Raw genomic sequence first — 17,721 nt, 5'->3', positions numbered from 1 at the left:
GTTCCTCTCATACTACAGTATCTATTATTTGTATTACAGTGGTGTACCAAGTGCTGCCATGCTGCAAATACTAAATAAGGGAGGTTCCCTGTCCCAGATTGCATACGATCCAAAGCTAGAGGGATTATGGTGTTCCTGCTACGAATGGTCTGTGGCAGACTGGGATGCAGAGTTCAGAGCTTCAGAATCCTAGATCAGCGAATTAACAAGATTATCCTTTCTCTCTGAAAACAAGATTGAGAGAGATTTTGATAACAGCAGGCCACCCAAAAACTAAGTTACATTAAATTTCCTGGAACTGTAAAACATTTAGATGTTATACTGTATGTATACTTAATATAAAAACCACAACTCTAATGGTAAAGTGTAAAAGTGCCTCTGTTTGGAAATGCTACCTTGATCATACAGATACAGTCACGTCAGTTGTGAGGCTGTTTGAAAGTTATACTACTGACATGTCTTTTATTTTTAATAGCTCCCATGACATTATGAATACTTTCCTAATTAAAATAACTTGTTCCATGAAAGAGCAGATGTCCCGGTGCTTAAATACACAGTGCTGCCACGCTGAAGTCTTCTGCTTAATGGCATTAGAAGCAGTAGTTTGTCCTGATCAACAGCTCTGCTGACGTCCTAGATGCCACTGAGAGCCAGAACAGGCGGATCTTCCATAAACAAGAGTTTTAATGGGCCAGGTTTCTTAAAAAGGGCTGGGTGCACGCAGTGCCGCAGAGCAGTTCCTGGCATTGGGCACTTAGATTGGTCTCAGAATTTCTATTATAAACTCTTTCCTGATGTTTATGACCTGTCTATATGAAGGACTGCTTTATGCACAAGCAGTACTAGATGAAAGTGGGCCAAAATAATGAATTGTCTCAGGGAAATAAAAAGTCACAGACAAACCTTATGTTTAAAATACATCTTTGGCAAAGAAATCCAGAACCCAACGGAGACTTTAGCTGATCTCCCACAAAAATCCAGCCACAAACTTTCCCTAGCTTCTCTTGCAGCAGAGGTATTCCTCCCCTATTCCTTCTCCTTCACCACCTTTCCCAACAGACCCATTTCTTTCTTCCTTACAATATTGCCACCTGCAGTCTCTGTATTTTTTAGGGTCTGCTGAGGATGGAGCAACAGAGTGGCCCCTCAGAGATCAGGTTCTTGCTGGTGTAATAGAGTAAGTCGCAGCATGTGCATGTGTTTGAGTGGTGTGGGGATGTCTGTAGGATCTGGCCTTCGTCCAGCTCTTTGCTCAAACCACAGCAGCACTTCAGCGCGGTGATATAGTTGTCAGGGCGAGCAAGTGCTTAGACTGCTCCCCTCCTCGCCCCAGAACATGGTGGATGGGTATCTGTTAACATGATACGACAGCGTAACCTCCCCGTTGCCTGGCATGCGTGTGTGGGGAGACATATCCTGCCATGTGACTACTTTGTGTACCCTTTGTGGGTCCAAAAGCAACTGTCCCCTGTCATGTGGATGGATGTGCACTCAGCATGTGGTGGAGACTATGAAAGGTTCAGTCACATCAGATTTAAATTCAGTATGTTCCATAGAAGGAGTTTTGTCTGTGTGTCCCTCCAGTGTCTCCTTAAAAGGCTCTGTTGGCCTGACCTGGGCTCAGAGTGCTTCATCTCAGCTCTAGCCACTGATTCCTGAGTATAAGGGTGGCTGTGCCCAGGAGCTGCCAGGACTACATAGCACGGCCTTGAGCAGGGAGGGGAGGAAAAAATGACCTAATCGTAGATGGGTTTGCTTGAAACTTGTATGTTAAGAATATGAGCTGTGGAAAAACTATCTTGAATATGTTTGTAGGACTGCATCTGTACTCCCATCACCATTTATCATAGAATTATAGAATCATTTAGGTTGGAAAAGACCCTTAAGATCATCGAGTCCAACTGTTAATCTAACACTGCCAAGTCCACCACTAAACCATGTCCTCGAGCACCACGTCTACCCTTCTTTTAAATACCTCCAGGGATGGGGACTCAACCACTTCCCTGAGCAGCCTGTTCCAATGCCTGACTACCCTTTCAGTGAAGAAGTTTTTCCTAATATCCAATCTAAACCTCCCCTGGTGCAACTTGAGGCCGTTTCCTCTTGTCCTATCACTTGGTACTTGGGAAAAGAGACCGATACCCACCTCCCTACAACCTCCTTTCAGGTAGTTGTAGAGAGCAATAAGGTCTCCCCTCAGATTCCTTTTCTCCAGACTAAACAACCCCAGTTCCTTCAGCCACTCCTCGTAAGACTTGTTCTCTAGACCCTTCACCAACTTCGTTGCTCTTCTTTGGACATGCTCCAGCACCTCAATGTCTGTCTTGTAGTGAGGGGCCCAAAACTAAACACAGTACTCGAGGTGCGGCCTCACCAGTGCCAAGTACAGGGGCACTATCACCTCCCTGGTCCTGCTGGCCACACTATTCCTGATACAAGCCAGGATGCCATTGGCCTTCTTGGCCACCTGGACACACTGTGGGCTCATATTCACCTGTCTGTCAACCAACACCCCCAGGTCCTTTTCCACCAGGCAGCTCTCCAGCCACTCCTCCCCAAGCCTGTATCATTGCATGGGGTGGTTGTGACCCAAGTGCAGGACCCGGCACTTAGCCTTGTTGAACCTCATACAATTGGCCTCGGCCCATCAATCCAGCCTGTCCAGGTCCCTCTGCAGGGCCTTTCTACCCTCCAGCAGATCAACACTCCCACCCAACTTGGTGTCATCTGCAAACTTACTGAGGGTGCACTCAATCCCCTCATCCAGATCATTGATAAAGATATTAAACAGAACTGGCCCCAATACTGAGCCCTGGGGAACACCACTTGTGACTGGCCACCAACTGGATTTGACCCCATTCACCACCACTCTCTGGGCTCGGCCGTCCAGCCAGTTTTTTACCCAGCGAAGCATACGCCTGTCCAAGCCATGAGCAGCCAGTTTCTCCAGGAGAATGCTGTGGGAGACGGTGTCAAAGGCCTTACTAAAGTCCAGGTAGACAACATCCACAGCCTTTTCCTCATCCACTAAGCGGGTCACCTTGTCATAGAAGGAGATCAGGTTAGTCAAGCAGGACCTCCCTTTCATAAACCCATGCAGACTGGGCCTGATCACCTGGTTGTCCTGCACATGCCATGTGATGGCACTCAAGATGATCTGCTCCATAACCTTCCCTGGCACCGAGGTCAGGCTGACAGGCCTGTCTTCCAGCTCAGGGGGCTGGGTACCCCGACAATAACAGGTCTGACTGTTAAAGACTGAGGCAAAGAAGGCATTAAGTACCTCAGCCTTTTCCTCATCCTCTGTCACTATGTTTCCCCCCGCAGCCAATAAAGGATGGAGATTCTCCTTAGCTCTCCTTTTGTTGCTAATGTATTTGTAGAAACAGTTTTTGTTGTCTTTTACAGCAGTAGACAGATTAAGTTCCAGCTGGGCTTTGGCCCTTCTAATTTTCTCCCTGCATAACCTCACGATGTCTTTGTAGTCCTCCTGAGTTGCCTGCCCCTTCTTCCAAAGGTCATAAACTCTCCTTTTTTTTTCCTGAGTTCCAGCCAAAGCTCTCTGTTCAGCCAGGCCAGTCTTCTCCCCTGCCAGCTCATCTTTCGGCACACAGGGACAGCCTGCTCCTGTGCCTTTAAGATTTCCTTCTTGAAGAATGTCCAGCCTTCCTGGACTCCTTTGCCCTTCAGGACTGCCTCCCAAGGGACTCTGTCAACCAGGCTCCTGAACAGGCCAAAGTCTGCCCTCCGGAAGTCCAAGGTAGCAGTTCTGCTAACCCCCCTTCTTACTTCTCCAAGAATCGAAAACTCTGTCATGTCATGGTCACTGAGCCCAAGACAGCCTCCGACCACCACATCGCCCACCAGGCCTTCTCTGTTCGTAAACAGCAGGTCCAGCGGGGCACCTCCCCTGGTTGGCTCCCTCACCAGCTGTGTCAGGAAGTTATCTTCCACACCCTCCAGGAACCTCCTGGACTGTTTCCTCTCTGCTGTATTGTATTTCCAGCAGAGATCTGGTAAGTTGAAGTCTCCCACGAGAACAAGGGCTAGTGATCGTGAGACTTCTCCCAGCTGCTTATGGAATACTTCGTCTGCCTCTTCATCCTGGTTGGGTGGTCTATAACAGACTCCCACCAGGATATCTGCCTTGTTGGCCTTTCCCCTGATTCTTACCCATAAACACTGAACCCTATCATCACCATCATCAAGCTCTAGACAGTGAAAACACTCCCTAACATACAAGACTACCCCATTGCAGCACTCCAGTTGTGTGAGTCATCCCACCAGTCCCATAAATAGGAGACAGAATGCAGCACTGCACTCCAGGTGATTTCCTTCTTCATGCAATCATTATAGGAAGAAAGAATTCATAGGAAAAGAACGGTTTGCATGTTGGCAGTGGGGGGCGTTGTGGCAGAAAGGGTGGTGAGAAGACTTAGACGAAAGGAAAGGAGAAGGAAGGATGATGAAAGAAAAGGTGATGAAGTTAAGAGCATTTCATGTAAAAAGTGAGAAAAATAAAAATCATGGAGCAGTGCACAAAATAAAAACGCAGTCTTTTTTTCAGGTTAATCTCTTCATTCTTACTGTCCATATACTGTCCATATTCCTGTACATTTGGTAATTGTTTAGCAGGCCTAATCATTTGCTTTCTGAAACTAGTATGTCCAACAGTCTTCCATCCTTAAAATACCTCAACTGTCTTTTTACTAATTTTTTATAGCATCAAGTTGATGATTGTAATCCATCAAAGGTAAAATGCTTTCCATATTGAATAGTGAGTGACAATGAGGATGTTTCCTGTACATGGTGGAACAGAAGCAGTCTAATCTCCTCTGGAAGTGTAATCACATATGGCTGGGAAGGCATAGCTTTCCATGTTGGGATGAGGGACAAGACAGCTTTAAAATAATAGTTTTGGCATTTTAAATTAAATTTTTATTCCCTAAACAAATGCTCCAGTTTTCCAGTGAAGCTTGGTTATTCAAAATTTCAGTAGCTAACAGTGGTTCGTGCCTCTTTTATTATTGCTGACAGGTGATGGCACACAGCTTTGACTTGTTTGCTGCAATACTGAGATTTTCAGGAGTTCTCCCTTCTAAGCTCAAGCAGTTGAGGGGGAGGTGAGAAAAGAGAAAATGCATGTGGTGGGGGAGGAGAGCAAGGGAAAGAAAGGAGTATTTTCCACTGGACATCTGAGAGTGAGTATACTATTATATTTGCTGAGATATCATTTTTAACTAGCTCTTGAAACTTCTGGCATGGTCACTGCCTGGAATATACAAATGGAGACAACTGAAATGAGCAGTTAGGGAAATAAGAGAGATCTGCAGGGGTGCAGCTGGTTGTTAGGAGCAGAGAAATTTAAAATGCCTACAGCAACATTGCAAGTCATACTCCTTCACCTGAGAACCAGAAGAAAGCTACATCTTGTGCAACTTTTCACATTAAGGGCATATTAACCAGGCAAAACAAGGAGATTTACTGGCTGATGGTCCTTTTTCAAGATTGCCAGCCTGAGTAGTCCATAAGATGGGCAAATTGAATACCTGTCCTGGTACCCTTGGATGTATGCAGCCAATGCTCAGGCTCTTGATTAGGCACTCAGGCAAAGTGGTCCTGGCTTTCATATGAGCCTTCTCCACAACAGTGTGTGTCAGCTTCAGTCCTCAGTGTGTACACTAGCATCAACACTGTCTACAGCAAACTGACTTTGATACGTCTTTCCATGACAAAATCCAGTCAAGCTTTTCCTAACATATACAGGTGAAAGGAGAATTGCTGGATATCTACTTTTTTGTTTTCCTGCAGTGGATTATGGCATTTTATTTGGCATGGCAATAGAGCAGCAGGACAAGTATGTCGAGTTGTCTATGGCAGCCAGAGATAGGTGTGTTCCTCATTTCAACAAGGTCTGAGCTCCTTCCACGTTGCACTGTATGAGGGGAGTGTTTGTCATGAGGGTGCAGATGGTTCATAAGTGCTCTCTGAAGCTCTGTATCTGATTTCTGTGGGACAAGGAGATGAAAAGAGCTTGCAGTGCTGTGCCATGAGTCTCCAATGTTGTAATGAGGAAGCAGAATTCAGCGGCAAATAGGGGCTTTCTTACCTTCCTAACCCCTCCAGGATATTCTCAGCTGGGAAGGGCAGGAAGGCAGTAGCTTAATAAAACATTACATGTATCTCATTTCAAAATCTTCAAATAGGTATATAGGCTTTACATTATCTCAACAGCTAGTACATACTAAAACTGTATCACATGAAATTAAGTTGTTTCAATGTATGTAGATTTAGTGTACTTTTCTGACGCCGTGTAAAGAAGCCCTTAGGTCACAGATCTAGTCAGGTATACAACTCTTTCTATTAACAGTCCCAGTGAAGGTAACAAGCTTACTCATGTGAAAAATAATACCTCTGCATTTGAAAAAGCAGATCCTTATATTTTAAATCTCTGTGGCAGCAGCATGCATGTTCAATTACCTAACTTTCTGGGACATCATTCATTTTTTTCCAAAGTTACATGTGATTCATATAGCTTTCATGTCCATACATTTTTATTGACAATTATTTGCCTTAAATTTAAAGAGTAATTAAACTTATGCTATAGGGGTTTTACACTATAAAGATGAATGCTCATCACTTAAATATTTGTGCATATATATGCACCACATTGTCATATATGATTTATATACATATATGTATCATATATCATATTTCAGATTTAGGCTTTAGCAGATTGATGTGTGTATATATATCCAGAACTCTATTTATTAATAGTTGTATTGAAACATAAATGCACAGCTGAACTGCAGGCAAATTAGCTCATATAGTAAATATAGATATGCCATGGAAAAGAATGCAACCATACCCTGGCAATTTCCTGTTTCTTCAGAGTTAGCATGAGAAAATGTCTATGCAGATTTAAAATGCTGAACAGCCTGACAAGGACAGTGTCATTCAACATGTGAATTCATGTATATTCGCATCTTTGAGGATTTCTCTCCCAAAGGCCTCTTGGTTGTACAGTGGATTAATTCAAGATGGTTTTTGTTGAAGGTAGAGAAAGAAGTGAAAAAGAGTACAATTGTTTCTCTCCTTTAATAAAATGCTGATACACCTAAATCAGTGGTTTTCAGATGGAGGTGGCTGCTACTCATAAAGAATTGTGCAAATCAGTAGGATGGGGCAACCAATGTCTGAAAATGTTTTAAAATTTCTCCCTCATACCAGTATGCCAGCCTGTTCATGAACTACTCATTAGAAGGTGTTTGAGAGAACTGTGCCACCAAACCTACTCTGTATCTAAAAGATGTGTATCTTTATCATCTGAACTTCTCCACTGATTTCCATTGCTAATTCAATATTTACTGCCTTTCCCATACTAGAATATGAACATCATCTTTCTAGATAACATGGCTGACAAAAAGTGACAATACAAATTACCCTGTATAGGAAACCACAAATCAACACACTCTTCACAAAATCAGCCACCATGCAAAACACGCTAGAAAAAAAAAGTCTTTGGAACTGCCCTGCAAGAATCAGGCTGTGTATTTGAATTAGACACCTGAATACCATCTATGAATCTAACAACGCAGAAAGGAAACCCTCACTGACAGTATGTTCATGTCTATTACATACTAGTCAATGCTGGTATGTATACAGAAAATTGTTAAATAATTACAGCATCTACTAAAACACATCCTTGAAGAGTTCTTCCCTGAGCTCTTTTCAAACAATGCTTCCAGTATTAAACTCACAATCCAAAAGCAAATTTCCCCTGTACTAACAAACACCCATCAGAAACAAACCTTGCTGGCACAGCAAATGCAAAATTAATGAATACCAATGTATTTAACATAATTGATGTCAGTGCCCCAAAGAACTATTAATTTCCATGGGTCTTCTTCATACACTTTTTAAAATGTGATACATTGTACTAAACACATCACATACCCCCATGAGAATTGTGTGCATGAAACTAATCAACCATTATTCATGAACTCATGCAGGTTATTCTCCCCCTCTACTCTGCCCTGGTGAGGCCACATCTGGAGTACTGTGTCCAGTTCTGGGTTCCCCAGTTCAAGAAAGACAAGGAACTACTGGAGAGAGTCCAGTGGAGGGCTACGAAGATGATTAGGGGACTGGAGCATCTCTCTTATGAGGAAAGGCTGAGAGAGCTGGGTCTGTTTAGCCTGGAGAAGAGGAGACTGAGAGGGGATCTTATCAACGCTTACAGGAGGGTGAGGGCCAGACTCTTTTCAGTGGTGCCCAGCGACAGGATAAGGAGCAACGGGCACAAACTGAAACACAGAAAGTTCCATCTGAATATGAGGAAAAACTTTACTTTGAGGGTGACAGAGCACTGGAACAGGCTGCCCAGAGAGGTTGTAGAGTCTCCTTCTCTGGAGATATTCACAACCTGCCTGGACACGATCCTATGCAACCTGCTCTAGGTGAACCTGCTTTAGCAGGGGGGTTGGATTAGATGATCTCCAGAGGTCCCTTCCAACCCCAACCATTCTATGATTCTGTGATGACTGATCAAGGACAAAACACAGAAAAGGATAGGAGAATATTTTTGTCATAAAGAAAATATTCTCTCTTGCACAGTCCAGATCCTCACAGGGGACCTACAATTCATATTTAAAAAATAATCCTGGGAACTAAATTCTTAACGGTGGATAAACAAATTGTGGACTCACTAGCAACATTGTTTTTAAAGCTTACAGTTTTCTTGCTGATTCATCCCTGTACATTCATGTTAGCAACTGTTTTCTCTCCAGTGGTTTAATTGATTAAAATAATTTTATTATACTAAGAATAATCATGTCCCACTTGTATTTAGTTTGGATTTTGCTACTTGTCAGATCTGATTAATGGCTGTCAGTCAAGTCCAAAAGTTTGTTTTTTCCAGTTCTATCAGTTGGTCTAATTAAAGATAGCACCTCTTCTACAAACCTTGTCGCACTTGTATCACACAGTATAATAGCCACAGCATCATAACTGCACTCTCAAAATGCACAGAAGTGAGACAAACTTTTAATTGAAACACTTCTCTCCTACTTTTACAGCAAATGAAATGGGTATAGGAGGAAGAAGGGAAATAATACAATAAATTTTAACTTCAGATAAAGACAGACCACTATACGAAGGTTGGAAAGCAGTGCCCTAAGGGCCTCATAACAGCAACTGTATTTTACACTGAACATTCTTCCATTAATTGATAGGTTTCTGTACCACCTGCATTTAGATTTAAGTGGATTTGTCTCACCAACAGTAAAGAACAAGGCTATTTTTTTTCTTGCTTAAATCTTTTCTGTGCAAATTCAAAGGGTGGCTTTCTCACCAAAGTTGTGTGTCTGTTTAATCTGAATGTACACTGTCTAATCACAACAAATCATTTTGAAATATGTTCATGAAAAATGAGTTGATGCTGTCATGATGCTCAGTTGTAAACTCTGCTATGTTGCTAATAGCATGGTTAATCAGAATCTATGCATTTTCTCAACCTTAGTTTAACAAAGTAAATTATTTAAAATAGTTTATTTATAAAAATAATAATAAAGAGTAATTACAGCTCTAGACTAAAGCACTCTTCTCAGAAGCACTTGGTAAAGCCACTTTCTCTGTTGAGAGCTTTTGCTTGTGTGCAGGCATGGAAATAAGTTAATACATATCCTTTTCACCTTTGTGGCCTGGAAAGTCAATATTTCCTTACTGATTTAGCATATTACTCATATCTGCCATGTAAGGCTTGTATTAAAATATCATTTTGATGGAGGAAACTAGTAGATGAACCTGTGAATTAAAACATTAAAAATATACTTTAGTTTCATTGTTTGCAACTCTCATGTCTTAGGACAGATATAACTGAAAATGTCTATTTTAGATTTTAAAAAGCCACTCTGAAACCATTCTTCCCACAGGAAAATTAAAAATGTCTATAATGGTTTTCAGTTCCACTAGTCATACAAGGGCAATCTTTTATATTTTGTTTGTTCAAAGGAGAAGGGATAAAATACTAAAAAAAGGAGAACATTTCTTAACACTTAGAACTATGTCATTTATATTTCTCAGGTGGGGAGAAGAAAGGGAAGACATAACTGAAGAAAGTGAACTGAAGACTTCATAAAGAGGAGAAACAGGGAAGACAAACTGATTCTCCTTTAATTACACTTAAAATTAAAAATCTTATATGATGAAAAAAATCTACAACTGTTTTAACAGATTCCGAAAAAAAGTCATTATTTTCCCCAAACTAAAGTTATCTTTTATCGTGAATCCTATTTTACAGATGGAGGATAATCAAAAGGATTGTTTTTTGAACTCTCCTAAAAATGTTTCATGGTAGCTTTTCTACAAATCAAAAACTCTTTACTTAAAGTACAGTCTATTAGTCTAACGGGCCTAGAGACAGGATAGTTCATCTCACTGGACTGTCTGGATCTCCTTGCTTCAAAGGGATTTAACCTGTGGTTCCAAACATGGCAGTCCATAAGAAATTAAACCTTAAATATCGAGCCAACACTGAAGCCAGGAATTCACATATTGTTAGTCCTTTTTTTTACATGACTGAGATTATTCACAGAAAATAAGATGACAAGGAAAAAGTAAGGAATTTGTTAAGTTTGCACATATATACAACAGTGTTGCTAAAAACTACTGAGAGATTTGGATTGTCGGCATTAGCCCACTGTAAGAAAAATTAATGGTCAGAATAGAGATGAGGAAGCCATAAAATGTAAAATAAATGCAATTCATCCTACAGTTAGAGAAATCTGGATTTATGTAATGGTTAGCATGATGGGTATCATTATCATAAATGTGCCTATATAGAATAATTCTGGAATGATATTTGTGATAACTTTTACAGTGTCTATTTACGCATCACCTATTCACCAACTTGTTACTCCAGAATTCATTCTCATGGGTTTTCATCAGCTTAAAAAAATCCACCATAATTAATTTTAAACAAACTTGCCACAGAAATTCTTCTTTCCTACTAGTAGAGAGAGGAGTTTTCCTACAGGATGCAGCACTAATTACTGACCTTGTGTTGCAGGAGAATTATTGAGACAAGTCCTCGTCGTGGGGTTAACCAAAAGGTTTTATTAAACAATGATTAAACGGCGGTCAAGCACTCTACTACTTACTACACATTTAATAATTAAGCTATAGTTTGATGCGTAAAAAACGTCTCTTACCTCACTGTAGACATCAGATGCTGGGTAAGGGATCCCTCAACCTCGAGGAGTAACCTTGAGAGAGCATCCCTATTCAAGGGGAGATCACCACCATGCAGCCTGCTGCTGTGCAGAACTCAACAGACCCTGGTGGCTGCAGATATTTATAAAGTGGTTGGCTCGTAGTCAAGTTTTCTGCTGTGTTCATGCAGTTTCTGACGCTTATCAGCCCAGTCTCCAGCCCAAACTGGTTTTGTGGTTTGGTGCTGGGTTCTCGCTGATGTGGCATAGCCTTGCACAACAGGGTTAACTTCAGCTAGGCCTACTCTTTGAGCAACTGCCTGAACCAAAGTATAGTTAGTTCAAACAGGAGGAGCGTACCCGTCACACCTTGGAAGAGCAATATAACCAGTATAGAGCTACTATAGAGCTAGTGTAACTGATTTCCTATAGAAAAGCTATTCCAGGTCTGATTAGAAGTTGGTACAGTATTTTATAGGATTGCTTTTTGGACACAAATATTCTCAGCAGCATTAATTGTTACCCTTTTTAGATCCAAGAACCTTACTAAAGGCAGTTCAAAACCATCATGAGTGCATAGGCAAAATACTGAACAAATAGCTTATTTTAGGCAACTTCATAGTTGGCTTTTTCTGACAACTTCACATTTAACTCTTTGTCTGTAGTGTGGCCAGAAGCAGCTCTGCAGGAGCTTGTGAGCAAAGGACTGATGGTTATGAGCCACAGATGTCCATGTCCTCACATGGTATGGCTGCAGTTTTCATTCCTTTCCATTTGTTTTGACCAGTGCAAGATTTATGTGGGGGCATCGGCTGTCAAAACAGACTCTTAGGCTAAGAGGCTGCAGCATAGCTTAAAGTCAGTGTTAAGGAGACTGTCCAGGAGCAAAGCAGTCCAAATCAGGGAAGAGTAAAGGTGCCTTAACATCACCTTTTTGTCTTTTCTCCTCCATGTGAAACACTGTGCCAAATGTTCCTCCGTCAGAATTCAGGAGCTCACCCATGGTAACCAAGTTAGAGAAATACAAACAAAAAGTCACAATAAAATGTTTAAAAATAGCTCTAAAACATTCCTAACCATTTCTGGAACACAGCATATACAAAATAGGTTGTGGTGTTACAAAGGTTTTCTATTAGTATTTGCATAATACTCCAAAACTTAGTCACACAATACATTTATGTTTATTGCTCTATTTGATTTCACTATTTGAAAAATAATGCAACCAAATACAGAGAAAACCTCTTTGTATGGCGTAATGCAATATTTAATCAGGGTAAATTTGGGATTGTATCAAATTTAAATTGAACAGAGGTTGTTTACTTAGCTTCTCTTTAAATATAATAGATCGGGATTATGCATTTAGGAAGTCATAACAATATACTTCTAGGCCTTAATTGCCACTGAATTATACCATTTTTTTGTTGATTTCACCATCATAAATGTGGTTTAATCCAGTTATGAGTCAGATCAATTCAGAAAATGTTACAATAAGACATTTTGAATGGACCATGGGCAAATTTAAATTCTGGAGTATCCAAAATAAACAAACAAACTTTAATATATACTTGTTAGAGAAAAGATTACTTATTGTCTCATTATGTCTTTCAGGTAGTTATTACTTCCAGAAATTATTATTTAATATTTATATTGCAATGATGTCCAGAAGTCCCAATTCAGATCATCTTAAAATCCACTGTTCCAAATCACTACCTGAGCACTTAATGAGAAGAAGCCTGGAGGCCTTTCAGTCTAGCTCTTGGAAAAGTGGAAACACATGAACATAACGAACAATGGTAGTAAGAATAGGGAAAAGCAGCAATAAATCCTTGTTACTCTGAAAAACTATGTATATGTTGTTCAGACCATTGAACTCTTGAAAGGGACATAGAGGTGGCTGTCTCACCAACTGTTCTTTCAGTTTAAGCTGCGTGTTATTGCAGTATTTACTAATGTTGCTGTTCAAATGTAAAAATAGAGATTTGAATGAGAGAAGTTTGGGCTTGGTTTCTACTTTGAAATCGTTCGTAAAGAATTTGTTTAAACTTTCAGTGGGATCACTTGCATAGTCTCACTTGAAAGACTCATTATGTAACTATATTTTGTACTTTGTGCACTTAATCTGTAATTATATGGTAACTGGGATACCAACTCTGGGAATTAATGTTGCTGGGGACTCTGTTGAAGCTGTAATCTAAATACTGTCTTTATATTTATAGCACTTTTAAATCCCTGGGATAACTCCTGGTATTTTCTTAATTTGCATAGATATTTGTATCTTGTCTATGTAAAATGTCTTCAGGAGTTGTGGTTTAGCTAGCTATAGTTTCAGCAGACTTTGGATAGGCTTTTATTTTTGATGGCTAAAACCGTAAGTGAAATAGTATCTTACACTGAAACTAACATTACAACTATGGTAGATTCACCATGGGAGCAACAGTTGCTATAAATTTCCCACACCCATCTATTTCCCCGCTGCATTAATAAATGTATTGAGCTATTTGCAGTAAACATTTTTACATTAAAAAAAGTTATGATAATTCATGCATAAAACAGGTGCCTTGAAGAGTTCATGATGGAGGACATCAGTTACAGAGAGGCATTCATATTAATTATGATAAAGATACATTGTTGGGTATTAGACAGGAATGATCAATTGTTCTCATGAGATAAAATATTAGTAATTTTATTATAGCACTGGTGTAGTGCACTATAGTGAGAAATTCTAAATTTGTTGTCAGTGCTTTTAACTTGAGGGGCTGAAGTTCTCATACTTGGCCTTAGTCCAAAGATGAGTCATTTGAAGAAAATGGCTTATCTGAACAAGAAAAAATGGAGGTGATTTAATGTTTTGGGAAATATATATATATAAATTTTTTTTTTACAAACTCTGATGGTTATATTTAATTTAGTTTAATTATTTAAATTTAGGCATAGATGTAGTCCCCAAAAAGGACTGTATGCTCTGTAAAGATGGAGAGAGGATTAGTAGAAAAGTAAAGAAACAATAAGCGATTATTATTACCCTAGTAGAAATGCATGCTTATTTTCTATATCTGGATACAAATTGGATACTCGAACATACAATGCCCATACACAGACAAGAAGTTTTAAATAAATAACAGTATTGTTAAACATAGTGGACTTTTATAAATGTGATGAACTGTATGTTTTGTTGTTAAAGATTAAACTATCTTCATCCAAAGCCTCTTAAGAAACTGAACAAAGCAAGTAATGATCCTGAACAGGAAACATCAATTGGAGTTACTTTCAGGGACTGGTGAGGGGTTAAAGGACTTTTCACTTCTAGTTGTATGCTAAAATCAGGGGCAGGTCGATACTAACCTGACATACCATTTTCTGTTGCTGTTCAGTGGCTCATGTAAAATGGCATTTTTTAGCATTTTGTCCATTTCTCAGTAAACAGATTATCATAATAAAACACGATCCCAGCTTAGTTGGTGGCAGTCCCAGTAAAGAAGCCAGGGATTAAATGGGTGTGAAAACAAAACTACCTCTGTCCTTAGACATGGTCTCTGCAGAACACAATTAAGGAGCATAAGGTGAGCAGCATGTGCAAATCCACCCTGCTGTCAGCTTTGTGCGCTGTTTTGTGGCTGAGCAGAACTTCAGGCTCCAGGACTGTTAAAATGGCATATTGCATACACAGTAGGTTATCAAATACTTATTTCAAACAAACAAGGAAATTAAACAGAAAAACATTTCCATCAACATACTGTTGAGATCTAACACATGAATATTGAAGTCATGTGACCTACAATAAACCCATTGGCTGCTTTTCAAACATATTTGTACATTACTATGTTACAGTTAACAGCATTTTCAATAACATAATGTTGTACCGAGGGGTTGAAATATTTGAAAAAAAATACAACTGTATTCTGGGGTTTATGTGAAACAGTGTGAGTATATATGTGGTATTACTTTAATTGTTGTTTGCATCAAAGTTTACTATACCATATTCAAACATCGTGTTTGGGTGGAGGTTGTTAGTTTTTTTTCCCCAGATGTCTTTGTTCTCCTAATTCCTGGTAACTGAAAGTTAGGGAGTGTAAGGTACAATGGAGTGGCAGCTGCTGGGACAGCCATGAAAGTAAGACATCAAATGTCTGATACGTGATCAATCATTTCAGCGATTTGGATATAATATATGCAGTTATTAAATTAGGAAGCTGAGCTGCTTATGCCCGAGGAAACATTTATCATTTGGGATTGAATTTGTCTGGGCAACTGACGTGCCCCTGCAGAAGACAAAGTATGCCAAAAACGCGGGGGGAAACCAACGACACCTGTACCCTAGAGCAGGAGTCCCTCAGTCCCGTGTGGTTACCGGGCCAGGAAGGGCCCCCGCAGGCACTCGACGCGGCCTGTCCCGGCCCGCGGACAGGCCCCATCCCAGTCCCCGGCCCGGCTCGGGCCGCACGTCGGGCAGAGGCGGGAGGGCCCGTTACGCGGCCCCGGGACACGTCCCCTCCGCAGCGCACCACTCCCACCTCTCCCTGTCAGCTCTCCCGGCCCCCCCCCCGCCCTCACAACCGCGCCCCCGCCCCGTTCCCACCCTTTGCCCCCCGGCCCCTGACCCCTGCGCCAACGCCCCCAACCCCCACCTCGCCCCATTCCTCCACAGCGCGCTCCCGCCCCCCGCTGAGCGCCATTGGCTGCGGCGGCCCGTCCCTCACGACGCCTCTGGCTCGGGATTGCCTACGCTGCGGCTCAGCTCCACACCAGTGCGGGGGGAGGGGAGGCCAGTGGGGCCTGGTGGTGGCAGCACCCGCTCGTCCCCTCCCTCCTTCCATCGCGATCAGTGGGGGCGCGAGCGCTGCGCCTGCCCGCTCCCGCGGCTCCCGCTCCGCCCCCCCCCCCCCCTCCCGGCCGCTGTGGTACCTCCCCCAGCCTGGGCGGCGGTGCGCGGCGTCTTCTTACTGTCCCCATTCCTTCCCCCCTTAGGGCATTCTTCTACTCCATAGCTCCGCTGCCTCCCCGGGTTCCCGCTGAGGCCGGGAGGCTGAATCGGAGGGAGAAGGGGGAAGTGTGCGAAAGGAGGCGGGGAGGCGAGGCGGCGAGGCAGGCGGCCGTCCTGCTCCCCTCCCCTCGTGCCCGCGGCGGCAGTGCGGAGGCGGCGGCCGTTGATCTCGGGCAGTGCGGCTCGGGGTGAGGAGTTGGGGGCGGAGTGGCGGCGCTGAGCGCGCCGGGGAGGCAGGTGGGCGAGGGGTGGTGGCGGGGGGCACTGCGGTCTCGCCGCTGGGCAACGTTTCTGTCGGGCGGTCGCGGGGCAGACCCCGGCATCGCCGCCGGGAGGAGCCCGGCTCCGCTGACGTCCTCCCCCCAGTGCACACGTAAATTGCACGCTCCGCTCTGCAGACGCCTCCGTCTTCGTCGAAAGCTGTTGCATTCCCCCTTCTCTCCCCCCTTCCCCCTTAACGAGAAGAAAACTCGATTGGATTTAATATATTTCCTTGGAGTCGGAAGAAACTCCTGCCTGCTGGATCTGGTTTAGGCGCCCGACAGACAAGGTAAATTAAATGGTAAAGGCTTGGGGAGCAGCAGCAGCAACACAAAAATCCTTCCTCTGCTGAAGGGGATGGGGGAAAAAGGAAGGAGTTCACGCTTCATTTTGATATCCTGTTTTGGGCCTTTATTTTTCTGTGTTTTCTGCCTTGCATAGTTTAGCTGTCCTTTGTGTTTCTCCCCCTCTTGCCGAAATGCTGTTTGTATGGACGTAATCATGGAGGTTGAAGAAAGAATCTGGGGAGATCGAAAGTTTTTAAGCTCCTCAGACACAGAAGTCTCTTTGTTTGTATTGAACTGAAACTGCTCGACTCCGTGACTGTGCTTCTTCAGCTCATTTCCTTCCAAAACGATTGCTAACCCTGCAAGTATAATTAAGTTCTCAGGAAATAAGAAAGTTCTAAAGGAGGTAATCTCTTTTATTTAATCAAAAGATCTTGAGACTTGGCGCTCCCTGTATCTGTCGTTTCTTGTTTGTCTTTCACCTTGTTTTCTGGAATATCGGTCAGTATCTAGCCGGTCGTCTTCAAGATAGCTGTTAAATTTCTTTATAAAAGTGTGCCCTTGTAGTCCTCTGTAAATGTTGTTGCAGTTTTTCCCCTCGACTGCTGCCACCACCTCTCTTCCTCTCCTCTGCCCCCTCTCTGTCTTCAAGACGACGAGTTGGACTGCATATTTTTCAGCTTGTATAGGAGAGGTCTGTATTGCATTTTGATCCTTGCACAAGTTTATCTTAAGAACCTCAATTTAAAAAAAAAAAAAGCTAGCTAGTGGTCTGACTTATTAAAAGTAGGTGTAGTTGAACCTTTGAGTTAACGTAGCCTTGTTTGGTTTTGGTGACCACTTTCTCCTTTATCGTTTATTAAAGGAGTTCTGTTTGAAGCCATTGGAGGGGAAACTGAATGCGAAGTTTTGGTGTAAGGTTTTGTACTGCTGGTGGTTGTTATGTTACACCAACTAACTAGTTGCATGTAGTGAAAGCAGT

The 17,721-nt window shown here is 42.2% G+C and overlaps 2 protein-coding genes across 27 annotated transcripts in view; both read left to right on the top strand.

The window, feature by feature from the left end:
* The window catches only part of LOC148055177 (trafficking protein particle complex subunit 13-like), a 56,017-nt gene extending 40,817 nt beyond the window's left edge, over window positions 1-15,200 (top strand). For 2 of the 4 annotated variants that reach the window (XM_087762577.1, XM_087762573.1), the window contains 2 exons: window positions 1,114-1,177; window positions 10,084-15,200. In XM_087762577.1, coding sequence (XP_087618703.1) covers window positions 1,114-1,173 — 60 coding nt within the window. In that variant the 3' untranslated portion in view covers window positions 1,174-1,177; window positions 10,084-15,200. Of the gene's footprint in view, window positions 1-1,113; window positions 1,178-8,012; window positions 8,363-10,083 lie in introns of those variants that run through there. The other 2 variants (XM_087762574.1, XM_087762575.1) reach the window with 2 other exon arrangements.
* A 944-nt stretch (window positions 15,201-16,144) lies between these two features.
* The window catches only part of LOC104013993 (erbin-like), a 120,739-nt gene continuing 119,162 nt past the window's right edge, over window positions 16,145-17,721 (top strand). For 19 of the 23 annotated variants that reach the window (XM_087762553.1, XM_087762554.1, XM_087762558.1 and 16 more), the window contains exons 1-2: window positions 16,145-16,379; window positions 16,590-16,741. The gene's annotated coding sequence lies outside the window, so the exon portion shown is untranslated. Of the gene's footprint in view, window positions 16,380-16,589; window positions 16,742-16,893; window positions 17,146-17,721 lie in introns of all 23 variants that reach the window. The other 4 variants (XM_087762563.1, XM_087762541.1, XM_087762522.1 and 1 more) reach the window with 2 other exon arrangements.

Source organism: Nipponia nippon, unplaced genomic scaffold (assembly GCF_047370975.1).
Source record: "Nipponia nippon isolate SJK-2023a ecotype South Korea unplaced genomic scaffold, ASM4737097v1 scaffold_26, whole genome shotgun sequence".
NCBI lineage: Eukaryota > Metazoa > Chordata > Aves > Pelecaniformes > Threskiornithidae > Nipponia > Nipponia nippon.
This window is presented reverse-complemented; position numbering and strand designations above follow the sequence as displayed.